The 25,366-nt window shown below is 40.9% G+C and overlaps 1 protein-coding gene and 2 long non-coding RNA genes across 3 annotated transcripts; 1 reads left to right on the forward strand and 2 right to left on the reverse strand.

Annotated features, from left to right (window-relative positions):
- Nucleotides 1-1,501: 1,501 nt before the first annotated feature.
- mchr1b (melanin-concentrating hormone receptor 1b) lies at nt 1,502-5,752 on the forward strand. The gene is made up of 2 exons (XM_076266649.1): nt 1,502-1,568; nt 4,716-5,752. The coding sequence occupies exons 1-2, from the start codon at nt 1,502-1,504 to the stop codon at nt 5,750-5,752; spliced, it is 1,104 nt and encodes a 367-aa protein (XP_076122764.1).
- A 15,060-nt stretch (nt 5,753-20,812) lies between these two features.
- Nucleotides 20,813-21,835, reverse strand: LOC143103052 (uncharacterized). The gene is made up of 4 exons (XR_012982709.1): nt 21,802-21,835; nt 21,302-21,391; nt 21,111-21,181; nt 20,813-20,984 (listed from the first exon to the last, which is right to left on the reverse strand). It is a non-coding gene; the product is annotated as an uncharacterized LOC143103052 (long non-coding RNA).
- LOC143103053 (uncharacterized) lies at nt 21,835-22,477 on the reverse strand. Its single transcript, XR_012982710.1, has 3 exons — nt 22,223-22,477; nt 21,980-22,109; nt 21,835-21,865 (listed from the first exon to the last, which is right to left on the reverse strand). It is a non-coding gene; the product is annotated as an uncharacterized LOC143103053 (long non-coding RNA).
- Between the last annotated feature and the right edge of the window lie 2,889 nt (nt 22,478-25,366).

The following is a 25,366-nucleotide window of genomic DNA, read 5'->3' on the forward strand; positions in this document are numbered from 1 at the left end:
TTTAATATATATATATATATATATATATATAGATAGATAGATAGATAGATAGATAGATAGATAGATAGACAGACAGACAGACAGATAGACAGATAGATGACTTTATTAATCTCTGAAGGGAAATGATGGTGTTAGAGCTGCAATTGATAATATTAATAATTCTCACACAAACACACACAAGTCAAAATATATAGAATTTAGGATCATGTCTATGTGGAATTGAATGTAAACCTGTGCATTATTTCTCAGCATATCATTTTCTCACAGGCATAGAGTATGAGAAGCCTCCAGCTGAATACACTCTACTGTCTGGCCAGTAGTTTGTGCAGTGGATGTGAGATAGTACTGAGCTGTTTGTGCATCCTTCTCTCAACAACAACATAGAGCCTGCACTTGTGTACGACATATGCAACATTTTGCACAAACTGAACGACCTGAGCTTCCCCAAGAGTCTGCTCTGTCCTTTCCTGCCACTGGTTGTCAAGGTGTACATCCAAGCTATCTGTAGTTTTCTACTCCACCTCTTCTTCCATGATGGAAATAGTGTTCAACTTAATCTTAGCCCATAGTCCACTATCTCCTTCGGCCACATTTAAAAGGAGGTGGTTGTTTCTTCACCATGCCACAAAGCTGTCCACCAGTTCCCTGTACTCAGTCCCCTCTCCCAGGATTTCTGAAGATGACAGGTTGCAGAGTTGTGCTGGAAGTCTGAGGTGTATAGTGTAAAGAGGAAAGGTAAGAGTACAGTCCCCTGTGGTGCTCCCCTGCTGACCATCTCCTTAGACACACATCCTCTCAGCTGTACAAACTGTGGTCTGTCCGTCAGGTAGTCAATATTGCATTCAGGTTATGGAGGAGGAGTATTGGTTGTATTGTGTGTTGAAGGCACTGGAGAAGGCAACAAAAACTGTGTGGGAGAATGATAAAACAATATAAGAATGTTTCTGAACATTATGCCAATTGCGAAGGATTTGAGGATTTCATCATTTAGGCCTACATAATATTTCTAAAAAATTCAGATAATCCAGAGAAACAGGGCTAGATCTCAGATGGCACTGCATTAAAGTCAGACCTTTTTCTGTAGAGAAAATTATTGTATGTGCAGAAAAGCTTCTGATAACTATTGTCTTGAGCACAGTTTAATGCGCCCCCCCCCCCCCCCCCACCCATTATCCATTATTCTCAATGTGCAGCAAGCTTCGTCCAAGTGCTCATGACGGCATCCTCAACAACACCAACCAAACAGAACAGTTTCGTGGGACATTGACTGTTCTTATGCCACACAGGGTTTTCATTTGTGAAAACAGAACCATACGAAACACGAATCACGATCATTTTTTATCACACCTTTTGAGGAATGTCGGTATAGCGTCACTAGATGTCACTAACTTTCCATATACCTATAGAAAAGAAAGACCGTCAACGTGGCTTTGCATTCGCTCGAAAGCTTAAGGAGCGTCTCTCGCTGAAAGGAGACTCCATCTCTCCAAAGTCAGTAATCATGGATTTGGACATGTACGCGATCAGCTCACACGGCATAGACAATGGAACCGATGACGCAAAGTCAGGTAAGAATACCCTTGAACTTGCCATGTTGCTGTAATTTTGGAAATTAGCGAACCTTATAGAACATTATTAAGCTGCATGAAAAATCTACCATTAACCTATAAAATATTGTTTGGCTCTAGGCTATAGCCTACCTATACCACCACCACCACTGCTACTCAATCCTTTGTCCGAGTCCTTTTATAAACATATTATAACCAGCAGTTCAATATTTGAAAGGCATTATTTGCCATCCACCCTGTAAATAACAAGCTATTCAATACCTGCCACTGTTGTGCCCTTGAGCAAACCACTAACCCTAAATTGCTCCAGGGAGATTCCCTCATACTTGACATCGCTTTAAACTTGACATCGCTTTAAATTAAAAAAGCGTCAGCCAAATTATTAAGTAATAAAAAGATAACAATGCATCCTAAAGTAAAAGTTAATAAGACCCACTAGTAGTCATATTGTTGCATGATTTGATATTTGCTCAGTATATTCTCCATCACCCTCCCCTATTCTCATATTGTTGCTGTAGCTCAAATAGAAAAAAAAAACAATGGCATGTGCCGTTTTGTCCTGCAGAACTGAATAGAGACGACAATCACTACGAAACACAAAACCCCTTAATTTCACCCTTTATAAATGCCTATACATTTGACCTTAAAACCCTTCTATAATTAAGTCGGTTTTAAGTAGAAATGTGCATAGATTAAGGTCGATTTAAGGAGAAAACAGAAAAGCCTACTGAAATGCCCCCTTTTCGATTTCCCCTTAATTCCCCGTAATCAAGGAATCCCTGAATTAACACCAGAAATAAAATTAAGATAGACTTAAATTCACCCCTTAATCCCAACAAATAAAGGGAACCCCTGATTTGACACCTTAAATGTAGATTAAGGGGTTACACCTCATGGCAAAATGGCATTGTAAGGTAAAATTAAGGCTCTGTTTTACAAATTAAGGGCCACTTTAATTAATTAATTAAGTTTAATTAATTTAATTAAGTGGTTTTGGTATGTTTTCAGGGGTAATTTAAGATAAATTTGAGTACATCATGTTTTAGTGAATAGGCTACTGATTTGTGCATTTCAATATTGGTAACTAATCTATGAACACGTGAAGCTATATACGTAGAACTACAGTCACACTGCACTAGTTTTTGAAAGTGCTTTTGTATGTGGCAAGTTTTACACTGTTATACAGTGTTATACTGTATAATATTATTCTTCAGCCAAATCACAGCTGTGGGTATATCCTTACCAACCCCACTCTCACTTGTGCCGTATTGCTTAAGTTAGCCCTTAGGTGTAAAATAAGGTGGGTAAATTAATTTGCTGATCACGGTAAGGTGGACTGCGCCATGCAGGGCTGGACTGGGACCAAAAAATGGCCCGGGCATTTTTGGCCATGGCGGCCCACCATGATTATTTATACGATATGCTGAGGCACACGACATACCAGAGGATATATGCGCACATTTATCATCCATTTCGGGAAAGCAATGTTTCACTAATATTACATAATAATAATAACTGTAAGCTATAACACCTGCAAACTATAACTTTATGGCAATCTAAAATAACACTGTAAGTTGGACTGAGTGCGTGCGTGTGTAGCCTAGGCCTAGCAAAGTGATAGGTTTGCTTGTTGTACTGCGTCAAGATTGACAACAATTTCGACCAATCATGACTGACTTCAGATCTTAAAAAGTTGAGTGCGTTCTGAGGCCGACCACCCGTTGATTTGTTGTGGATAACTTATTTAATTTTTCTCCTCTCCGCGTCGACGACAATCGAATAGCGCAATGTAAAATGCAGATGGCTTCTTTGCTACTGATGCATGTTGCAGAGAAACGCTTAAATGCATGTCAATCGAAAGCGGAGGAGCAGGTGGACACCCACCCAGCCTTCCACACACACACACACACACACACACAACAGCCCTCCCTCCATGAAACGTCCCTCTTCATTCTGCTAACCAGTAGCTATTCTGACCTCTTCCTCAATTTGTCCCTGCTGAGTAACGTCTCCTCCTCCGTAACGTCTCTGTCCACCTCCTCCGAATCCACCGGTACTTCTCCTTCCTCTGTCACTACACTGCACATCAAACGTAACGTCTCTCTCCTCCTCCTCCGAATCCACCTGTACTTCGCCTTCCTCTGTGTTAATACACTACACATCAAAGCTGTGTTCCACTCCTTCAGCCTGTGCACTCGATGTCGACGGCCCTGCACCTGCTGTAACAGTCGACCTTGGGGTGAACATTTCTGTGATTTTGACACATTTTGCTGCGTCCACTTCTAGGCTTTTTAGCCTTTTGTCTCGCAGCTTCTGTGCGCCCCCCTTGCGCTTTTGTGGTTTATTAGGCCTACTATCCATTTTCACAATTTCACAGACGGAAACTCACTTCTCTCCGCGGTCAGACAGCTCAAATGGCAAAACGTTATAACCCTGGGAGGGGAGGGGGAGGGCTGAGAGATGTCATAGGACTAGCCCAATGTCCGTCAAGAAAATCAACCAATGGGCCGCGTTTCGTGTCTCAAATACCGTCGCGGTAAATATTTTTATTATTATTATTAAACCATGACAGCCCCGGCCCAAAAATGTGCGTCGGCATTGCCCGGTAGGCGCGATGGCCAGTCCATGCCTGGCGCCATGCGGTATCGGATTTTTAAAAAAGGCATTCAGAACATGTTTTATGGTGGTGGAAAGTATTGTCCAATGTTTATAACAATACCAGTGGTATTAAATGGTTCCTAGAGTGGGGATGAGTGTACATATTTTGAATGTGGAAATACAGTGTGGTTTTTGAATGTTAAAAGTTGCAATTGGTGAATAAACTCTTTTGAGAGGTGGATAAACTGTAATAAGAGGTGGATAAACTCTATTTCTGAAATTTCAGAGGTGGATAAACTGTGTTTACTTGCGTTTACCATCCATTACACCCCTGCCCTTAGGATAATGATAATGATTCTGTTTTCCATTTTCCATAGGGGTCTCCAAATGATGAACTCATGTTTGAGTTAATGTCAAGTTAACACAAAAGTCTAGTTCAGTGTTGACTTTCATTGTTGTTTGGGAAACATACACCTGAACAGAGAGCAAAGGCAAATCTTGGTGGAAGATCTTGTTTCATGTAGAGCTTTTTTTATTCCTTGCATGCAGATACAGACAGGAGTTACCACAGTGCCCTAATGCCCAGCCTCTTCGGCGCCATTTGTCTGGTTGGCATTGTTGGAAACTGCATCGTGATCTACACCATCGTGAAGAGAAGCAAGTTCCGTGCACAGCAGACCGTGCCAGATATCTTTATCTTCAGCTTGTCAGTGGTGGACCTGCTCTTCCTCTTGGGCATGCCTTTTCTCATTCACCAGCTGCTGGGCAATGGCTCCTGGTGTTTCGGGGCCACCATGTGCACCGTCATCACAGCGCTGGACTCCAACAGCCAGATCGTCAGCACCTACATCCTCACGGTCATGACGCTGGACCGCTACCTGGCCACTGTGCACCCCATCCGCTTCAACCATGTCCGCACGCCCCGTGTGGCAGTGGCGGTGGTGCTGCTTGTGTGGATCCTTTCCATGCTGTCCATCACTCCCGTGTGGATGTACGCGGGCCTCATGCCCCTGCGGGACGGCTCAGTGGGCTGCGCGCTGCTCCTGCCCGACCCGGCCCGAGACACCTACTGGTACACGCTGTACCAGTTTGTGCTGGCCTTCGCCCTGCCACTGGTCATCATCTGCGTGGTCTTCTTCAAGATCCTCCAGAGCGTGGCGTCCACCGTGGCGCCACTGCCCCAGCGCAGCCTGCGCGTCCGCACCCGCAAGGTGACCCGCATGGCCGTGGCCATCTGCCTGGCCTTCTTCCTGTGCTGGGCGCCGTACTACATCCTGCAGCTGGCCCACCTGGGCGTCCAGCGGCCCAGCTTCGCCTTCCTCTGCACCTACAACGTGGCCATCAGCCTGGGCTACGCCAACAGCTGCATCAACCCGTTCCTCTACATCGTCCTGAGCGAGACCTTTAAGCGGCAGCTCCTGGGAGCCCTGCGCCTGCCCCAGCGCAGTCTGAGGGTGGAGCCGGGCATCGGTGATGGCAGCCTCAACATGCGCCTAATGCCTGACACGGGCGCCCAGGAGCGGGGGCATTTCTTTAGGGATCAGTTGCTCAACCACATGTCGCCAGTGACAGCTGCGGTGCACTGAAGAGCCAAGATGTCAGTCAAAATGACTGTGGTGGACATCAGGGAACAAACTTGCCTGACGAGCCAGACCCACATTAAAATGTAGGGTCTGGGCACTCACCGTTCGCAGTACTCAGTCCGAGGGGCGGGATAATCGGTTGTCTTTCAAATTCCCTCTGCACGCAATATGACAGCGCTGAGTCCCATGCGTTTTCCCACCAGCGGAGCTAGTTGGCTAGTTCAAACTTTTGCCAACTTAAAACAAGCTTAACTCGTGTCACACTGTTGGCCAACAGCAACATCCATCTTTTTTGTTTTCAAGTAGCAGGGAATTCAAGCCAAACCAAGCCAAACCGTTGCCATCAATCATTATGTTAAGCCCGCCTAACGACTCTATACACGATTGATTGGCCTGATAGAAGTTTAATTTTTCGAGCTCACAAGCCAACGGAGAGTTAGCCCTGGAAGCAAATGTAATTTGCTGTCGCTAGGGTGCGTCTAGATTTCTATAGGAACAAACCATACGCATGGTAAATAGTATCCCATAGTAACCATTTATGCCTATATATGCATACATATTACTGTATACCATATTGACCATGTAGGCCTATGGTTTGTATACATTATGTATTATATTATAAATATGCATGATAAACATTATACTTTCATAGTGCCTCTTTCTATGAGGGGCTACATACTGTAGGTTAACACAAGGTTCTGGTTAGAATATTATACTGTCAAACACTGCTGCTCTGCATAAAAAAAGCAAACACAGTCAAAGAAAGCTGTCATCACAGATTAATTTGTCCTTGCATAGCAAGCCCAGCTGAAGTCCTAACACCAATGACCATACATGCAACCTCATCATTCACTGATTTTGTATTTTTGTAGTACAATTTTCAGGACAATGGTGTTGGTGATAATTTAAGACATACTGTACATGCATTACACATGTAGGCCTACATATGCACATTAAAACTATTTTAATCATATTTAAAGCATACACTGCTCAGTATCTTTACATTCTTGAAATGCACACTTTCAATTATGAAATAAAGTCAGATTTTTAAATAACTAGATGTACCGCATAGCGGTACAAAATATGACTGCCGCTCAGTCCTCTACATCCGTTCCGCAAAAATGAATCACACTAATCAATTTGTCTCCATCTTCTACTCCATCCCCCACTCTTGAAACTTTTGTGTATGCTTGTTTGGCATGCCTGTGTGTGTGTGCGGGCTGCACGGAAAGTAGCCTACTGGCGCTGCAAAGGTGAATAGATTTGTAGCACTAGCCAAAAAATGTGTAGCATTGTTATAAAACCTTTTAAATCTCTAAACAATCACAAGTAGGGCAGTTCATCACAGTTCATCCATTGCAACTGGACTGATGAAAGGTCATGTACACCTGCAGGCTACATTGTATTTGGGAAAAGCAGAAGGTATCAGCATAATGTTTTATTTTTTATTTATTTATTTATTATAATAAACAAAACAATCCCTGTCAGTTCCATGCAGTTTTCAACAGCTATCAAGAAGAGAGGTCATGCCATGGATTTTTGTGAATGTTTCTTCTTCTACGTATGCAAGATTTTAGTCATCTTTAGTTCATATGATATTCAACTTTATTGTCAATGCACAAATTAAGTACCAGTAGTCTAAAACAAAATGCAGTTTTACATCTAACCAGTGGTGCAAATAACTGACATGTCCAAAAGTAGGCACACATATTACACAACATAAATTGTCACTAGGCTATGCCGGCATGGCGATCCAAATAAAATCTCCTTTGGGAACCAATGGCTTACAGTAGCCTATCAAGCGGACTTAAGCTGCCACCTCGTGATGAAAAGTTGTAATACATTTCACACAGCTGCGTGAATCACAGAAAAGCGCGAATGAGGTGGCCACTTCTAAATGGGACCCATAGGCTACAGTGGCTGAAGGTCTGTGGCTAAAGCAGCCATAATGAAAGTGTTATCATTGTTTGGGTACTTCACACACACATGCTTTTTAATCACTTCAAACAAACACACAGGCGTCTCAGTCTCACGCATGTATAGCCATAGGCAAAACTGTATCGGACGGGTGTAACGTTGGTAGGCTATATCATCCATCGCACAGAATTATTTTTGTACCATGTGCAACAAATATATGTAGCCTACCTACAGCCCTGCCCTGGATACATCTATAGAGTTACATTTGTCTCAATAATATTTGTATAATAGGGGGATCCACAAATATTTCTTGATTTGCATGTGTGTTTTGATACCTACAAATAAAAAAATCATATTTGTAACTCGTATATTGATTTTTACAAATATAGATGTGCATTTGTAAAAAAAATGCCATTTGTAAAACCGAAAATTTCAGCACACGCATTTTTCGCTTTCCAAAGTTACATGTTTTTGAGACGTTCTGAAAGTCGCACAAATCCACACATGAAAAAATCATATTTGCAGCTTGTAAATTCGTTTTCACAATTGTAGATGTGTAGGCCTATAAATGAAATGGCATTTGTAAAAACTGAAAATTGCCTTTGTGCCTTGTTGCCTTTTCTAATTTTGCATTTGTGGATCACCAGCACACGCAGTTTTCGTTTTCGCATTTGTGGATCAGCACACATGTTTTTGAGACCATCTTTGCGCAGAGGAGCCACCCAGGGGGTCGTTTCCAGAAAGCATCGTTTGCTAACTTGTGTCGCAACCTTGGTAGTACGCTCCATCGTTCTTGGATTTGGTGTTTCTAGAAAGGGTAGTTCGAACTCTCAATCGCAAACAAGGACGCAAAGTTTGGTCGTTTGAACTACTGCCCCTAGGCAGTCGCACTTGTGTCGTTCCTTGGTAGTTCCTGTTGGTGTCCGGAGCGCCTAACCAAAAATCACAACCGCCTAACCAAAATTTGCGAAGTGGATGTTTATCTCGTGACTCAATGATTGATCTATCCTGTAGCTTAATTTTGATTAAGACACTGACTCCCCTACTTGGCTCATTCTTGCTATTTATGTTAATTCAAGTATTGCCTTGCTTTTAGTATTATAATCTTCACAGACCCTGCATCAGCAGTGACAAATGGTGTAGTGGCTAAAGCAGATGACTTATTATCCCAACGTTGTAGGTTCGATTTTCTGATGTGAGATTTTCCTCTTGCTTCTCGCTACCTGCAGGTGAACTAGTGTACATGTGACACGTAGATTCAATTGTTTTTGACTGATGTATTGTACCTATGGTCTCTCGATGTAGAGTAACTATATACATAAATATGTATGGTCAAAACCTATTGTTGTGTCTCGTAGGCCTACTCTTACTCAGAGATGAAAAGAAGAGATAGGATGCGAACTCTGGCCGAGCGCGCAGTGCACCAACGCGCTGCTGTTAAGCCACGAGACAGCTGATAACCTATGGGATAGGCCTACCCAGATATTTGTCCAGGCTATATATCTTTTCCAACACAGATATTTAACACAAATAATGACTATGATATTGGTCTGCTTAAGTTAACTGTTTTATATGCTTGCAATAGGTTTAGGTTTTGGCTGATGGCAATGACATACCAGCATTAATCACCCGGTTTAGATTAGAAACATGTCGACATAGGCCGTGACAGAACATTTCTAGGGGGTGGGGTATTACACGTTGCCACTGTTTCCACCAATGATATGTATCGCTGCTTCATCAACAACGTTGTTGGAACTATGGTGTTCGAACGTCGGAGGTAGCGAATTGCGACACAGGTACGATGCTTTCTGGAAACAGGTGTAACAGTGTCGTTGTTTGGTCGCAAGTTGCGTCGTACCATGGTGGTTGAGCAATGTCGTTGCTAATTTTTTTAGAAACGACCCCCAGATCCACAAATAGCCTACCTCTATTTCGCCTGCTGACAGACTTTCTATTCCAGTAGATGGCAGTGTTGTTCTATAGGACTCATAACACACAGAGCTAACCTAGTTCTTAAATGTAACAAGTTATGCTTTTACAACAAGCTTTTTGATGGAAAAGTGGTGTTTAATTTCCTTAATCTTTGTTTAGTGTTTTTGTAAGCGAAATCAAGAATTACGATCTTTGGCTACATACACACCAAATTTCATGTGCCCCGGTGTTTTTTTTTTACATTTCATTAAGACAAGCTGAATTCTTAGTGACATTTTTAATCAAGGATACCAATGGTTGATCATTTTGTATAGGTCTACTTTCTTTACTTTACCTGTGATTCAGCTGAACATAGGCAAGTAAGCAATGAGTTAAACTACCTCAAAATATAATTGTGTTTAAATTCCAGTCACTGAGCAGTAGCCCACTATTACAATACTTTATTAGGATTTGTAATATAATGTGATGTGGATTGAACTTCTTTGATGGAAATAATTTTGATGGTTTCAGACCAAAGTTTTTCAGCTTCAGCATTACAAAAGGTGATACAGATGAGTATGTGTTTGTGTGTGAGTGTGCATGTGTGTTTGAGTGTGTGTATGTGTGTGTGTGTGTGTGCCTGCCTTCAACAATGCATAGTGTTATTGTGCAGTAGTGCTATATCCACATTATAAAATGTAAAAGTAGCCTATATATTGCACTGGAGATCTTTTAAGGCCCGACCTCAGCTTTACTTTAAATATAAAATAAGCACATTCACTTTTTTCATCTTTTTGTGTACAACCTCAGCTGTAATTATATAGTAATGTTTATTCATGTACTGATCCATTAATGAATGATGATTATTGTGTTAGAAATAAATTGCTATCATAATGATTTGTTGTCAAAGAGCTTTTCTTGTGCCCCCACACTTTTTTAGTCAGGCAGGATGGTGTAAATGTTATCGAAAACGTTGACATGTCACTGGGTAGCCTCCTTCAAGTATGACTTGAGTATGATGAGTATGAAAAGAACATAAGCAAGATATAACGATTATGTATACTCTTTTACAGCGATGCCCTTGATTTGTTATAAATCCAGTGCAGCCCCTTGCTTTACAGTGGTTGGTTAACGGTTGTATACAGAATATTTTTTACATATTTTTTTTATCTGTTCTTCAGATTTATTTCTGAAAGTTTAGTTTGAAAGTTTAGATAATGGATTATGCTTCCAATATCATATGAGTAATTGTGTTAAAGGTGCAGTCAGCGATCATTTTTTTTTGTCACATTCAGCAATTATCTACTCACAATACGCTGTCCATTCTGTGAGTACACTGTAAAACACAGCCCAGGCTCTAACTGGAAACAAACAAAGTGGGGGCAGCCTGCCCCTCAAACAAAAATGAAACCCTATGTGGTTTCTCTGGGAATACTGAAGGGAGGGGTGAATTATCTCTCTGGTGTGTTTTGGTTGGTCCTTATAGTTAAAATATAATGTACATTGTTTTGGACAAGTGTCTGCTAATCAATTTAAATTTAAACATAAACAAATGCAACTTCCTTATGAATCACTGACTGCACCTTTAAACGATCATGGTCTCAATATTTTTTTTTTTTGCCTTTTTTATTTGGACAGGACAGTGAAGAGTGACAGGAAGTAAGTTGGAGAGAAAGCTGTGGTGGGAATCGGGAAATGACTGCAGGTTAGATTCAAACCTGGGTCCCCGTGGGCGCTCGGACCAAAAAAAATAATGATTATGATTTTTACGATTGTCAAGCTGCCTGTCTCTTTGTCAATGTTTTTACCAATTTAACAACTGAATGACTCAAAAATAATTCTGCTGAACAAGGCAAATAATTATATTTGGTAAAAATGAGGAAGAATTTCTGCAAACATATATTACATTTATATCCTCTAAACATACAATTGAAGAGGAATATGCATTCATAGACATGTGTCTATTACAAGTAAAGCGTCTTATTGCTTTACAATGGAAGAACATAAAAGCACCAAGTATAGGTAACTGGTGCTTAAAGGTACAGTCAGCAATTGTATGCGATTTCGAGCCCATTACATTTTTTTCACATTCAGTGAACATCTCTACACTAGAAAAAACAGTCTAGGCAGCTCAGGCTTGCCCCTGTTTATGGCATGCGATAGAAATAAACTGGCTTCTCCTTGCCTTGCCTATGTATTAGAAATGTATTAGAACACTTTCTACATTGGCATTTGATGCAATTCTTGGATAATACTTGTACGTATACACTGAAAGCTTTGCATCTGCCATACCACCAAGTCACTGGCATGGCACCCATTTTGTCCGACTCCTCTTTTTCAGTAACACAGGATCCGCCACTGAGGCTGAGGATTAAAACATACATTTGATGGTGTGCATGTTCTTCTTGTCACGCTCCCCAGGATCCACGTCAGTATATGGAGTAGTGCTTAGGATTAGACACACTGAGCATACAGATGTACACATTTACAGCCATTGTAATTGCTGGCAGAAAACCTATTTTGCACAGTCAAAGGAACGCAGCACAGTAATTATGTTGGTTTATTAAAGAGCACACTTTCTTTATTCATCTATCAAGAGATATGCTTCAAAAAACACAGTGCATTGTAGTTGCCCTTAATGGTGAAGTATGTCCCTATAGATGGCCTTCAGTCAAAGGATTATGAGTGAAGCATGTGACAGGACTGTTGGTCACCCTATATGGTAGTGACAGACATGCATTAAATATGAAATTAGACTGAGAGCTAGGTAGCTTTGGCCCAGGGTTAAGCCTGGTCTCTATGTCTGCCATATAATGAGCTCTTCCCCAGTGAACAGCCGGGACTAAGAAACAAATCACTATAGGAGCACTGATCTATGGACACTGTTGCGGTAATAGGCACAAACTGCATTGTTTTGGATTTAAAAAGCAACACAACTTTATAATTTTCCTGACAAAGTACTGAGTGTCCATATCCATGCAGAAAGTCCTCCCTCATATAGTATGTTCATAAGTTTTACATGTTAATTGTTCATTAAAACCCACCTGTATTTCTATTGATTGTATATTTATGTACTTATCTAGTAGTTCTATTTCCCATGGTGCCAGTTTAATTAAATTCTTTTATCCCATAAATCCTCCAATTGTGTAAAAAAAAATAGTGATAAAAATAAATATCAGTGTTTTGCACTAAAAAAACCAGCCACCATTACAATTAAGTAGAATAAAATCCTTAGTCTTCTGAAATACAAAGGCACAGGATAACCAGTAAGCCAGGAGAAAGGATTAAAAAGCCTTTATTAACATAAGCTTAAAGTTTATTCCATTCCACCCATGCCATTTTATTCCTAGGTGTTGTGTGGAGAAATGTTGGCTTGAAGTCAAACAATCTCAGCAAAGCAACAACGCATAACTTCACACTTTGGGAGGGGTGAACAGATTAACAGAATTTTTTTGTATTTTGTAAAAATGCCTTTGCTTTGTTATTTGCGGGGACACATGGTTCTGTAATTGTATGTGGAGCACTATTCCCTTTCTGGGCAAGTATGTGACATGCAAAATATGAACCCACATAGCAACACGTGTGTTGCCACAGAAACAGTATGGAACTGAGTATGAGCACAGTGCAACTGCTCTGCACTCTATCTGGTAAGGTTGACCTCATTATTTTGTTAGAGTTCCTTGTGGGAAGGATGCAGACCAAAGCGCCCTAAGTTCACAAATTCACATTGGTGGCTGAGTACACCCTTGACAGGACTGTTTACAGTGTGTATGGTGATCTCTGAATACACTAATTTCAGTAACATAATGGATGCACTGCATACTCTGGTAGCCTGGCAACACGATGCATACATGGCCATATTGCATTGTCAGGATTCTGCTTGGGGGGGTGACCACAGTTGGGTGTGTGTGACTGTTATCTATAGTGTTGTAGAAAAGTACATGAGATGTGTAAATCTGCTTCCACACAGAACAAAATACAAATCAATCTTGAGCTTTACAACATCATCTTCATCTCTATTACATTATCTCTTAAGGCATTTTAACAGATGAAAAAGAGTAAAAACTAGATGTACTGCAAAGCAGTACAAAATATGACTGCTGCTCAGTCCTGCACATTCTCTCTGCAACATTAAATCACGCTTGTTAAATAGTCTCCATTTCCTAATCCATTCCCTACTCTTGCAACTTTTGTGTATATAAATGAGTGTGTGCATAGTATGTGTTTGCTTTTGTGTATAGGGGAGAGTGGGGTGAGTTGTGCCAGTTTTTACTTAAAGTGACTTTAAAGGGAGGCCATGATAGTAATGCTTCCAACTACAATATGAACATATATTTCAGGATGTGGTGCATCTCTGGGAACAATCACTTTCAATCTGAAATATAGTACTTAAGAGATATAGCTTTCTGAAAAAAAGTGGTCTTGTGGCACAACTTGCCCCCGGTGCGGGGTAAGTTGTGCCTTTGAAGAGAATGAATTGGGGTAAATTGTGCCATTGATTATTTAAGTAAAACAGTATATTTTGATCTCAGACACTGTATGCTTTATAAAAGCTAGACAAATTCAATACAAAATTACTCGTTTAAGGTTTATTTAAAGTTATTTTACAACATCAAAGGCCAATTTTCTACAAGCCTATTGCGCCACACGAGCACATCAAAGGTCATTTTCCATTGTCACACCAGTTTCATCCATGTTGTAGATCTTGTGTGAAGGGAAGTCATACCTGAAATGAGATTAAAGTTTTGTTGATCAGAGAAGTTTACAGCAGATTTAGGTGGTTGGATGTGGTTGTGAAGATGTCAACTCTGCCACTGCTACTACCTAGAGATGATGTTCCCCCTCTCCTTCCCAGGCTTCCTGGTCAGTGTGTGTGTGTGAAGTTTACAGCATTTCATGGACTTAGACCGTGAAACATTACTGCTAGTGCCTTTATATGTTCTGCCAGCTCCTTCTCCATACAGTACTGTATGCCCTGCCTGTCTTCCTCTTATAACTCTGTGGCATGATGGTATATTTCTATTTTTGGTCTAAAATAAAGAATGTCACATAGTTTTAGTAATAAAATTTAAGAATAAAATGCACAATTACAATAAAATAATATGTTTAAAACATTATTTATAAGTGGGGGTGAGTATAAGTGGAGGTGCCACTGGCACAACTTAACCCAGGGCCTTAGGCACAAATCACCCCAACCCCACCATTTTGGAAAAAATGTATCATCCATCAGATTTGAGCTAACATCATGCTACCTGTATAGACTCATAATGTAGCTTACCAAAGCACTAAAACATGTGTGAAATGTTTCAAACTTGTCTATAACTGTTTTGACACAACAATAAAAAAAAACATGATCATAGAAATTTTACTTTGAAAGGCAAAAAACAGTTCTTTTAACTTAAATGTGCTTACCTCTCATGCAATGAAGCTCTCTTCTCTGCAGGATGATTGAAATGGCTGAGTCTTCAAAAATGTGTGGTCACATGACCAATTTCTTAGAAATAGGGGGTGGCACAACTTCCCCACTGGCACAAATCACCCCACTCTCCCCTATGTGCTTCTCTGTGTGCGTGTTCACTTGTGAGTGTGTGGAGGTAATGGTGTGTGTGTGTATGTGTGTTTATCTGTGTAGGTGCGCCTGTATGTGTGTTTTTTTAAGTGTGTGTGTGTGCGTGCCTGTATGTGCGAGTGTGTGCATGCCTGTGTGTATGCATGTGCGTGTGTTTATGTGTGTGTCTTTTTGTGTGTGTCTTTTTGTGTGTATGTGTGTCTTTTTGTGTGTATGTTTAAGTGTGCGTCTCTATGTGTGTGTGTGTTTATGTGTGTGCATGCATGTGTGTCTGTGTGTACCTGTGTGTAGCTGATATGGCCCCCCATGAATGGAATTCCACGAAACTTGGCATGCATTCAGAGGGTGTCATAATGATACATTTCAAATTCTGTGCAGTTTTGAACCTGTCAGCCAAAGATACCTGCCATTACAATGCCTCATTTTCCCCTTTTCATTTTTAGCTAGGTGGCGCTATACCTCAGATGAGTGGATATGGGAAGGGTTGACATGGCCCCTTGAGACCAAGATAGAAAAAAATTGGTCATCCTAGGCCGTATGGTTCTCGAGATATTCACAGAAAACCGTGTCCGGCCATCTAGGCCAGTTGGTGTACAGTCACTAAATGTACACCAGAGACGGTTGATAAAGCTTAATTGATAAGGCTTAGACACATCTGAAATGCGTAGGCATGGGCATGTTTAGGTAGAAAATATATTTTTTTACATGCATCCTTCTTGAGTGCCTCGGATTTCTCTTTTCTCACTTAATCTGGAATCCCTGCACGGAAGCGCACCAAAAAAGGATCTGACTTAACTCATGAAGCCTGATGATGTTCTTGTTGCTTTGGTTCTTCGGTTGGGCCTTCTAGCCTAGGACCACTTTTGCAAAGGTGAATTTCTGGTGGGTAAACCAATTATATCACATAATTTTGGCATACTGAATATTTTGTTTACTAAGCTGAATTTGAGTTTTAAGCCTGCTAGTTAGCATAATAACATAGGCATCCGTAGACAAAATATTACAGGTGAATAGGGTAAAATATTTAACTAACAGATGACCATGAAACTAGTTGATAATCAAATGGACAATGAGGATCATAAAAGTATACAGTAATACTGTTTACGTGATGTCTAAAAGGCATGTGATACCTTCCAGCTAATGAGGGAAAATCTCATCTCCCAGTTGAGCTTTGCTTGCATGTGGATAAACTGACTGATTGTATTGATCCATGAGTAAAGTTTACAAGGTGGCTTGAAAAATCCATGGATGTTCCTCCACAGCAAAACATCACCGTGTGGAAAAGAAACCTGGGGGCCCACATACTGACACATCCAAGAGTAGTTAACTCAATAGGGCCAATAAAATGTCTAGGGGAAACCTTGTTGAACAACAGAATTTTACCTTTGAATTTTGTAGAGAAATAAATTAAGAGCACCTGCATGTGGCATTCAACTGAGTTCAATGAAAGGGGCAGAACAGGGGCTTCACCTCTGGAGTAGGCTACTATTCTGGGTTTACATAGCCTCAATGACAATCATGCATCTAAAGGTTAAGGTTTTGGGCAGTGTTGCTGGGCAACCACATAAAATGTTTCATGTTCAACGGTTCCCTGTGTTCTGATTGGATGATCACAATAATTTGCCCACTGATTATTGAAATTATCAAGGGAAACATTTTTGCCCAATATCAATTGTAGCCTAGCTTGAATGTTATTCCTCATTTTGTAAGTCACTTTGGATGAAAGCGTCTGTTAAATGAATAAACGTTAATGTACCAGAACAACAATAATCAACAGCAAATGCCCAGCAATATTATGTAAAAAGTTGCCTTGTGTATCATCAGCTAAAGATGTCAGTGTCATGACATATGACAAGAGCACTGTCATCATGACTACCTATGTCCTATGGTAACAATAGCCTTTACAAAACAATACACCAGAGCTACAAGAGTGCCGATTCATGACAGAGACAACACAGACAACATGCACAGAAAGGAGCTGTAAGAAACAATGATTTATTACATATCGTCTACGCTCACTCTTTACCTATAGCCCAGAACTGACCACCAGACGCCCCCCCCCCCATCACTGCACACATCTGCTCACTTCATTACAAAGAGGTTAGAAAATGTAGAGTACAAAAATGTCTTCTATTATAAGATTCTACGTGGGTCCAGGAGGACATTCAGAGTCTTCTTGAACCAAAGTGCTCAAACAAAGAATATGATTAAAAAAAACAAAAACTTAACAGTGAATCTGTTTGACTTATATTAAATTAACCTGGCATACATGTGGTACACAACGTGCATTGCAATTGGAACACACAAAGCAAACACATGACGCTGAGTCTCTTTATGGACTCAGTAACAAAATGAAATAATTACATAAAACAAGTGTAACCAAGCTGAAGAAACACAATTAAGAATTTGGATGGTTGCAGTGAACATATGCAGTTATGAATTCAGGCAACATTTCCATTTTCAAAGTAGGTCCTATCAGTATCCAGTATTCATTCCAAAACCAAGTAGGCCTACAACAATTAAACTAACTAAACAATAGACATGTAATGCCAACAATGTATGACGTATGGAAATGGTTACAGAATTCAAAACATAATACAGAAAACAATTTGCCTTTTTCAAAAGAACATGTGCTGTTTTAATAAAAAGCAGGTTCCAAACATTCAAGATGGTCAAGAAAGTCAGAAAATAAGCAACAGAAGTCATTTGATCAGGACTACTGTCAGGATCATATTCCTCTAAAGTAAACATTAGATCCTGAACAGCAGTATTTACAAAGGCAGTTTGCAGTGTCATTTCATGGTTATAATAGCACATTCTATATTTTATTTATATGTTTAACCATTGCCAGTGTGTACTGAAAAGAAAAATATATAAAAGACAAACAAACCAATCCAACATACAAGCGAAATAAAAAATGTGTTGAATGTCTTGTAGTGTCGTTTCACACACACACACACACACACACACACACATATATATATATATATATATATATATATATATATATATATATATATACACCAATTGAATCAGAGATGTATTTGTTTTTAATACCAAATATGCAGACATGGTGACTTATTATAATAACGTAATACACACACACACACACACACTTCAAGTGACCTTGACCATGGAGACCTTCAATGATATGCAAGTGCATGCATGGAACAGGTGAAGCCTGCCATTCAATCCGGAAGGCACTTACAGTACAGCACTCTATACAATGAGTTGCATAAGTATTCACCGCCATGCTTAAGTTGACTAAAAAGAGGAATAAAAAATCATCTTTTGGAAATTGATCTTAATGCCTTAATTAAAAAAAAATTAGGAAAACTCTAAACTTTAACACTTTGAATGCTGCGCTGTTTTCGGAAGCTTTGGCCCAGCAATCTAGATCATTGTTGACGATTTTTGTAGAGCCACAGCGTATTCTATGTTATAGCTATGGACACATGCTATGGCTCGTTTGAAAGGTGAGACTTTAAGCTCTCAGTGGGCTTAATGAGCAAACCAGCTAATAGGCTAACGGAAATATACACCATGCCAATCTCTAGGTATGGTAAAGGGTATGTGATGATGTGGGGCTATTTGAATTCTAAAGGCCAAGGGAACATTGAAGAACATTTATTTATTTACGAATCTTACGATACATTATTCATTCACAAAGAAAATTGGTGTCCTTAAAGGTTGGAGTTTTCCTCATTTTTTTAAGGCATTAAGATCAATTTCCAAAAGAGAATTTTTTATTCCTCTTTTTAGTCAACTTTAGCATGGGGGTGAATACTTATGCAACCCACTGTATATGAATATGAACTGAATTGCATGGGCATTGTTAGCCTAGAAATCTAGACGCACTTAATTTGCTGCCCGGGCTAATCTAGCAACTCTCCGTTGGCTTGCCAGCTGGAAAAATTAAACTTCGATAGGGCCAATCACATTGTGTATAGAGTCTTTAGCTTAACATAATGATTGATGGCAGAGTTGCAACGGTTCGGTGTGAATTCCCTGCTACTTGAAAACAAAGAAGATGGATGTTGCTTTTGGCGAACAGTGTGACACGAGTTAAGGTTTTTTTAAGTTGGCAAAAGTTCGAACTAGCCAACTAGCTCCGCTGGGAAAACGCATGGGACTCATGAGTTGTAGCGCTATCCTATGCATGCAGAGGGAATTTGAAAGACAACCAATTATCCCGACCCTCGGACTGAGCACTGCGAACGGTGAGTCCCCAGACCCTACATTTTAATGTGGGTCTGGCTCGTCAGGCTAGGGCATTGTATGAAACCACTTGAAAACTGTAGCTTGCATCCACAACATCTGCATCTGCAGACCTATGAGAGCCTGGAGCCTCAACTGTTCTCCTTCTTATGCTTGGAAACTGTGATCAAAAATCAGCAAAAGCAACATTGCCATCAGGGGAATAGCCATATGGGGAATAGGGATGGCACGGTTTTTGAAAAATGCTCCGAACCGTGCGGATGGCATGTCACGGTTCGGAGTGTGTGTTCGTCGTACGGTCCTACGGTTCAGGCTAGTTATGCCATGCGCAATTGATTCCCATGTGACAATGTGTTTACCTTTCGCGCGAGAGTAAGAGTATAGTTTTGAGTGCTGCGCGCGACTGGAGTCTTTAGAAATGGCAAGTGCGAGACACAAAGACTGCCCGGAGTTGCAGGATGCGCCAGCCTCTTATAGGTCTGGTGTGTCGTGTGTGGGAACATTTCGGATTTGAGGTTACCTATGATGATAGAGGAGTTAAGACGACAGAAAAGACTGCTACTGTGTGCAAACATTGTGCAACACGTGTTCAGTATGCTCTTGGCAACACTTCGAACATGCTAGGTCATCTGAAAAGACGTCACCCCAATGTGTCTGTAGACAGTTTAAGGAAGAAAGAGCCGCAGGCTACCCACACAGCAAAAGGACTCCGCGGCGGATCCGCCGCGGATGTATGACGACATCCGGAACGGACCCGCGAAACGGACCCGTATCGGAGTCCAGATGCTCTCAGGAACGGATCCGCTACGAAGGCGGATCGCGGACCCGCCGTGGCTCCGCGCTGCATCCGCCCCGCATCCGCGATTAAAACCTTACCTCCGCGGCGGGTCCGTTTGGGACCCGTAAATTGATACATGCATCCGCCGCGGACCCGCAACGGACTCATAAAGGCTCATCTGGCCCGGGTCCGTTTCGGACCCGTTTATCTCATTTTCAAAATTTCTTCTGTTCTTGCTGTAGGATTAAATAGGATAAACTATAGGATAAAAGTAAAACTATCACTAGGCCTAGCCTAGGCTACTACAGCAAGATAGGCCTACGATTAGCATCGCCTCGTATTTTTAACTTAACAATACTGTCAATAAACCTAACAGAAAAGGTTTAAGTCAAGACATCAATTTACTGTACAAACGTGATCACTACTCAATGGAAATATAAAATGGACATTTATGGAAAGTTACAGGTTATAAGCTATTCTGTTTTTGTTAAGTAGCCTACGTTGCCTAGGCTACTCTACATTAATTTTGAGGTCAAAACCTAATTTAGTGCTTTATCAGCCTAGGTCAGTGCAGACATGAAATATTTTATCTAATAGGCTACAACTTCAATGAAATGCTGCGCTATGCACATCTAAAATATCAGAAAATGAATAACTGGTGAATGACAAGTTAAATAAAAAGATTGTTTAATGCTTATTTCTCCTATTAATCCATTTGTGTGGATGGAGGCGGAACATGTCTCCTCGTTGCCCGATCCACCGCCAGTTGAAACACCTAATTGCGTGCTTGGTGACCTCAGCGTCCGTGGCCTACCGTGTCACCATGTTTTTCCTCACAGCACCTGTAATCAAACAGACAGATATGTTTATGTTTATGGTATGTAGCATCCAAAGCCAAGTATGCTTACACAATACAATATATGAGATAGGTATTAAGGAGATTAAATTTAAAAAGAAACATGACTTACAAAGCTCCTCTGTTCGCTGCACGTTGAGGGCTGGTGTGGGGGTGGAGGGAGTTGAGGAGGGACTGCCATTCCTGGCCCATAGTGAGGTGGGCGGTGTGCGAGAGGGGGAAAAAATGTATTAAATGGTAGTCATCATTGATAATACACATGGGGCCTTTCTATTCACTAATATTTCAGAGATCAGTCCCTACCTTGAGTAACTCTCCGTATGTTAAATGCGGGTGCAGGTGCAGGGAGTTGAGGTGGTGAAGAGTGTTGCGGTCCTGCCCCATGGTGAGGTGCTAAGGGAGATAAATGGTTGTGATCTGTTAACCATGGTAGGCTGAGAGCTACAGGGCCAAACAATGGCAAACAAAAACAAATCTCTGGTCATACTGGACATGAATTTGTATGTTTCAACATTTTGGTATGCACTATCTATATCAACTCCATGGATGGATTAACATTGAAATCAATGTGTTTCAATACAATCTGATAATAATGAATTAACTTTTCAGGCAATATTGCATGAATGCAGATGTTTTAACTGACAAAATATTTGGCTGAGATTTTGAAAGTAATGTATGAAGTATGCAGAAAATCTGAGATGGTAATGCAGATGCAATCTGTTGATTTGAAATAGAGTGACTACTGCTGTGTTAATATAGATGGGGCCACTGTATTCAATTTTATTTCAGAGATCAGTCTTTACCTTAACAGTTTTCTCCAGGTTGAGGGGTAGTGACGGCTGCCTGGCACTCGGCAAGATGGTGGAGCTGGAGGAATAGATACAAGGAGAGGGGAATGTCTTTAGCACTAAGAATGTTAACCATATCTCTAATATTAATATAATGATTTAGTTATTTCAATGTTAAGAGATTATTACTTACTTTGCCAGTGCAATTGGCTTGGGCTTGAGGCTTCAACTGATATACCAGGCGAGTTGGAAGGTACCTCAGAGATGCAAAGTCACCATTTACTGGCTCTTCTTCACTCTCATCAGAGTCCCCGAAACGATGGCTGTTAAATAACCATATCATTATGGTTATTGCAATCCCAAAATTTCCAAATATACATATAGTACAAGCATCTCTGGTCTATTTTGGAATGCTATTGGAATGTGTTCACATTACATTTTAACAACCCAGAAAGTATCTTCATCAAGCGAACCCAACAGAGGCAATCATAACGTTAGATAAAAGTTGACGCTGCAGAACAAACAAAATAGAAGATGGGGACCAAGTTCCATACAGTTAAGTTACGTTAGCATAATAAATCACAAACAGACGCCAATACCCATTAGTTGTCTGAACCGACTTAAACAGTGATTAAAATGCCGAGGCTTTCATTACAAAGATGGCAGAAGGACACTAAAGTTACGTATGAGACCAAACGTGGCAAAATGCAAACGTTAATGCACAGCTAGCTAGAAGCTAGGGCTAAACCATTATCAGTGAGTCAACATGCTAAAGTTGTAGGTAGCTTTCATAGCAGACGAGTGCTTCACTGACTTCATTGACTGAAATACCAGTGCCAATGTATCAGCTTAATCAAGGATTGCATCGCAAACGTGATCTCAAACATATATATGTATAATAGACATTAGCAATAACTTATGCAATTGCGCTTAGCAGCATGCTAGCTATCGATAGCAGCTGTATGCCGCTAGCATAGTAGCACTATGGACTATGGACAACAGCAACACATTAACAGACAAGACCAGACTAACGTTAAATAACAATGTGTGTTTTTTAAATCACACTACCATAACATATTCTGCCGAAATTGCTAACCCATTTTAAATCAAATAGGCTACAGACTCATATGAGCATCACAGCTAACAATAACGTTAACTTAACGTTAGCCTGTTGCTCAAAATTACAAACGTCTGCACTAATATCAAACAACGTCATTACAATCAATAAACATGATAAGTATAAAACAACAAAGGCCAATGTTTAGCTATTGTGAATGTCGCAATATATTAATAAATATCACTTACTCGAGAGGGTTCAGCGCAACCGTGTCCCAGCAAAGAAAATATCCACTAGTATGACTCTTCTCGGCTCTTGGTGTACAGTCATATTCAACCGTTACAGTACAGGCGCGTCCGCGCCCGCGGATCCGACATGGGTCCACTCAGGACCCACTGTTTGACAGTAGAATTTACGGAGCCGCCTGGAGGCGGAGCTGATCCTCTGTGCGGCACCAAAACGAATGCGACAGTCACGCGGGTTTGGCGACTTGAAGGCGGATCCGCCTAGGAGTCTACTGCTGTGTGGGTACCCAACAACTTCTGTTCTCAGCATTTAAGCAGCCTCTCAGTGATAACTCGGCCAGGGCAATGGCCATAACGAAAGCAATCGGGATGTTTATTGCAAAAGATATGATGCCATATAGTGTGATTGAGGGTGAAGGATTTCGTCAGTTGATGAAAATACTCGAGCCCCGCTATAACATTCCCTCCCGCCGACACTTCGGCACCTCTGTAGTTCCAAAACTATACGACGAGACACGAGAAAAACTTGTCAAAGAATTGTCCGACATGGACCACGTAGCTCTCACCACCGATGGATGGACCTCCAGGGCCACTGAAAGTTACCTCACAGTGACTGCTCATTATATTACTCCGCAGTGGGAAATGAGAAGCTGCGTTCTGCAAACCCGCCCCGTTTATGAAAGCCATACGGGTGAGCATCTCTCTGAAATATTGACAGACGCTGTGGCGGAATGGAAACTGGAGAGGGCGAACGGCACAATTCCTGTCACGACAGATAATGCTAAAAATATAGTGAATGCTATCAATTTAGCAGCAGGACTTGGGCCACAGATAGGGTGCTTCGCGCACACAGTAAATCTTGCAGCCAAGAGCGCAATCTCGCTCAACCCCGTATCCCGACTCCTAGGTAAGGTTAGGAAGGTGGTTAGCTTCTTTCACCGAAGCACGACAGCTGCCCATGTCCTAAAAACCAAGCAGGATATGCTGGAATTGCCTGTTCACAATCTAATACATGACGTAGCAACTCGTTGGAACTCCACACATGACATGTTAGAGCGTTGTGGAGCAACAGGCTGCAATCTATTCTACCCTGATGGACAAAGACGTGAAGAAAAAAGTTACAGACATGTCCGTGTTAAATGACAGTGAGACAAGACTGGCAGAGGGTCTCATTAACATTCTTAAACCCCTGAAGAATGTAACCACCCTCATGAGCACAGAGACATCCCCCTCTATTTCGATGATTATCCCAATGCAGAAGATGATCTTGAAATCCACGACACCAAGTGCAGAAGACCGTGACAGTACCACAATCAAAGAAGCTAAGGCAGCAATCACTAAAGACCTTGAAGGCAGATACAATGACCCTAGTCTTCAGGATTATCTGCATAGAGCCACTGCACTGGATCCAAGATTTAAGTCAATGCCTTACCTGGAAGAAGCCTGTGTAAAGAAAATCTATGATGAACTCACCATGGACATTGTGGACATTGAAAAGCAGGTACTGTGTTTTTATTTTGTATATCTAAAGTAAATGTAATATATCATCAATTATCCTAGTGATAATGGCTGTTTTTTTAGACTTAGCCAATCATATTTCATCTATGTGCCTTACAATAAAACATGTGCCTGTTTGTTGCCATTAGCTATTTATTGTCATTAACATTTCCTAAATTGCTATTTTGTCATAAATTCTTCAGGGTCAACACAGTGAAGCTCAAGTGGCCAGTTCATCCACGGGAGCAGAGCCAGGGCCATCAGAGACCTCTCCTCCCCAGAAAAAATCTGCCATGGCAATGGTATTTGCAGATTTGTTTGCAACAGAGGACAGAAGCACAAAGCATTTGTCAGACATCATTTATGAAGAGGTCACCTCATACAAGGCCACAGGCTGCATCTCTGTGGATGAAGATCCACTTGCATGGTGGAAGAACAATGAGCATAAGTATCCTCACATTGCTAAGTTGGCACAGCGTAACCTCGCTGTCCCAGGTACATCTGTTCCAAGTGAACGTGTTTTTTCAACGGCAGGGGATATAGTTACTGCAAGTAGGTCTCGCCTCCTGGCAGACAATGTGGACAAACTCATTTTCTTGCAGAAGAATATGAAAATATGAGTAGTTAGTAGTTTAGTAGTTTCTAAATGCAGTTCTTAGTGCAGTGTTTGATCAATGTTTGTTTATGCAACATTTATTGATAGCCACTAGCCAGCATGTTTTTTAATATTTAAAATATTACAGTGGCACTTTTACTTTAGATAAGAACTTTATGTTTCCAA

The sequence above is a fragment of the Alosa pseudoharengus genome, unplaced genomic scaffold (assembly GCF_046254945.1).
Source record: "Alosa pseudoharengus isolate Yale_2024_CS ecotype anadromous, Long Island Sound unplaced genomic scaffold, YU_APseudo_1.1 YU_APseudo_1.1_scf_4, whole genome shotgun sequence".
Taxonomy (NCBI): Eukaryota; Metazoa; Chordata; class Actinopteri; order Clupeiformes; family Clupeidae; genus Alosa; species Alosa pseudoharengus.

What these genes read in the sequence shown, in the direction of transcription:
- mchr1b (XM_076266649.1), top strand. Translation starts at nt 1,502, where the DNA reads ATGGATTTGGACATGTACGCGATCAGCTCACACGGCATAGACAATGGA. An exon ending in AACCGATGACGCAAAGTCAG is followed by an intron (nt 1,569 to 4,715) that starts GTAAGAATACCC and finishes CCTTGCATGCAG; the next exon opens with ATACAGACAGGAGTTACCAC.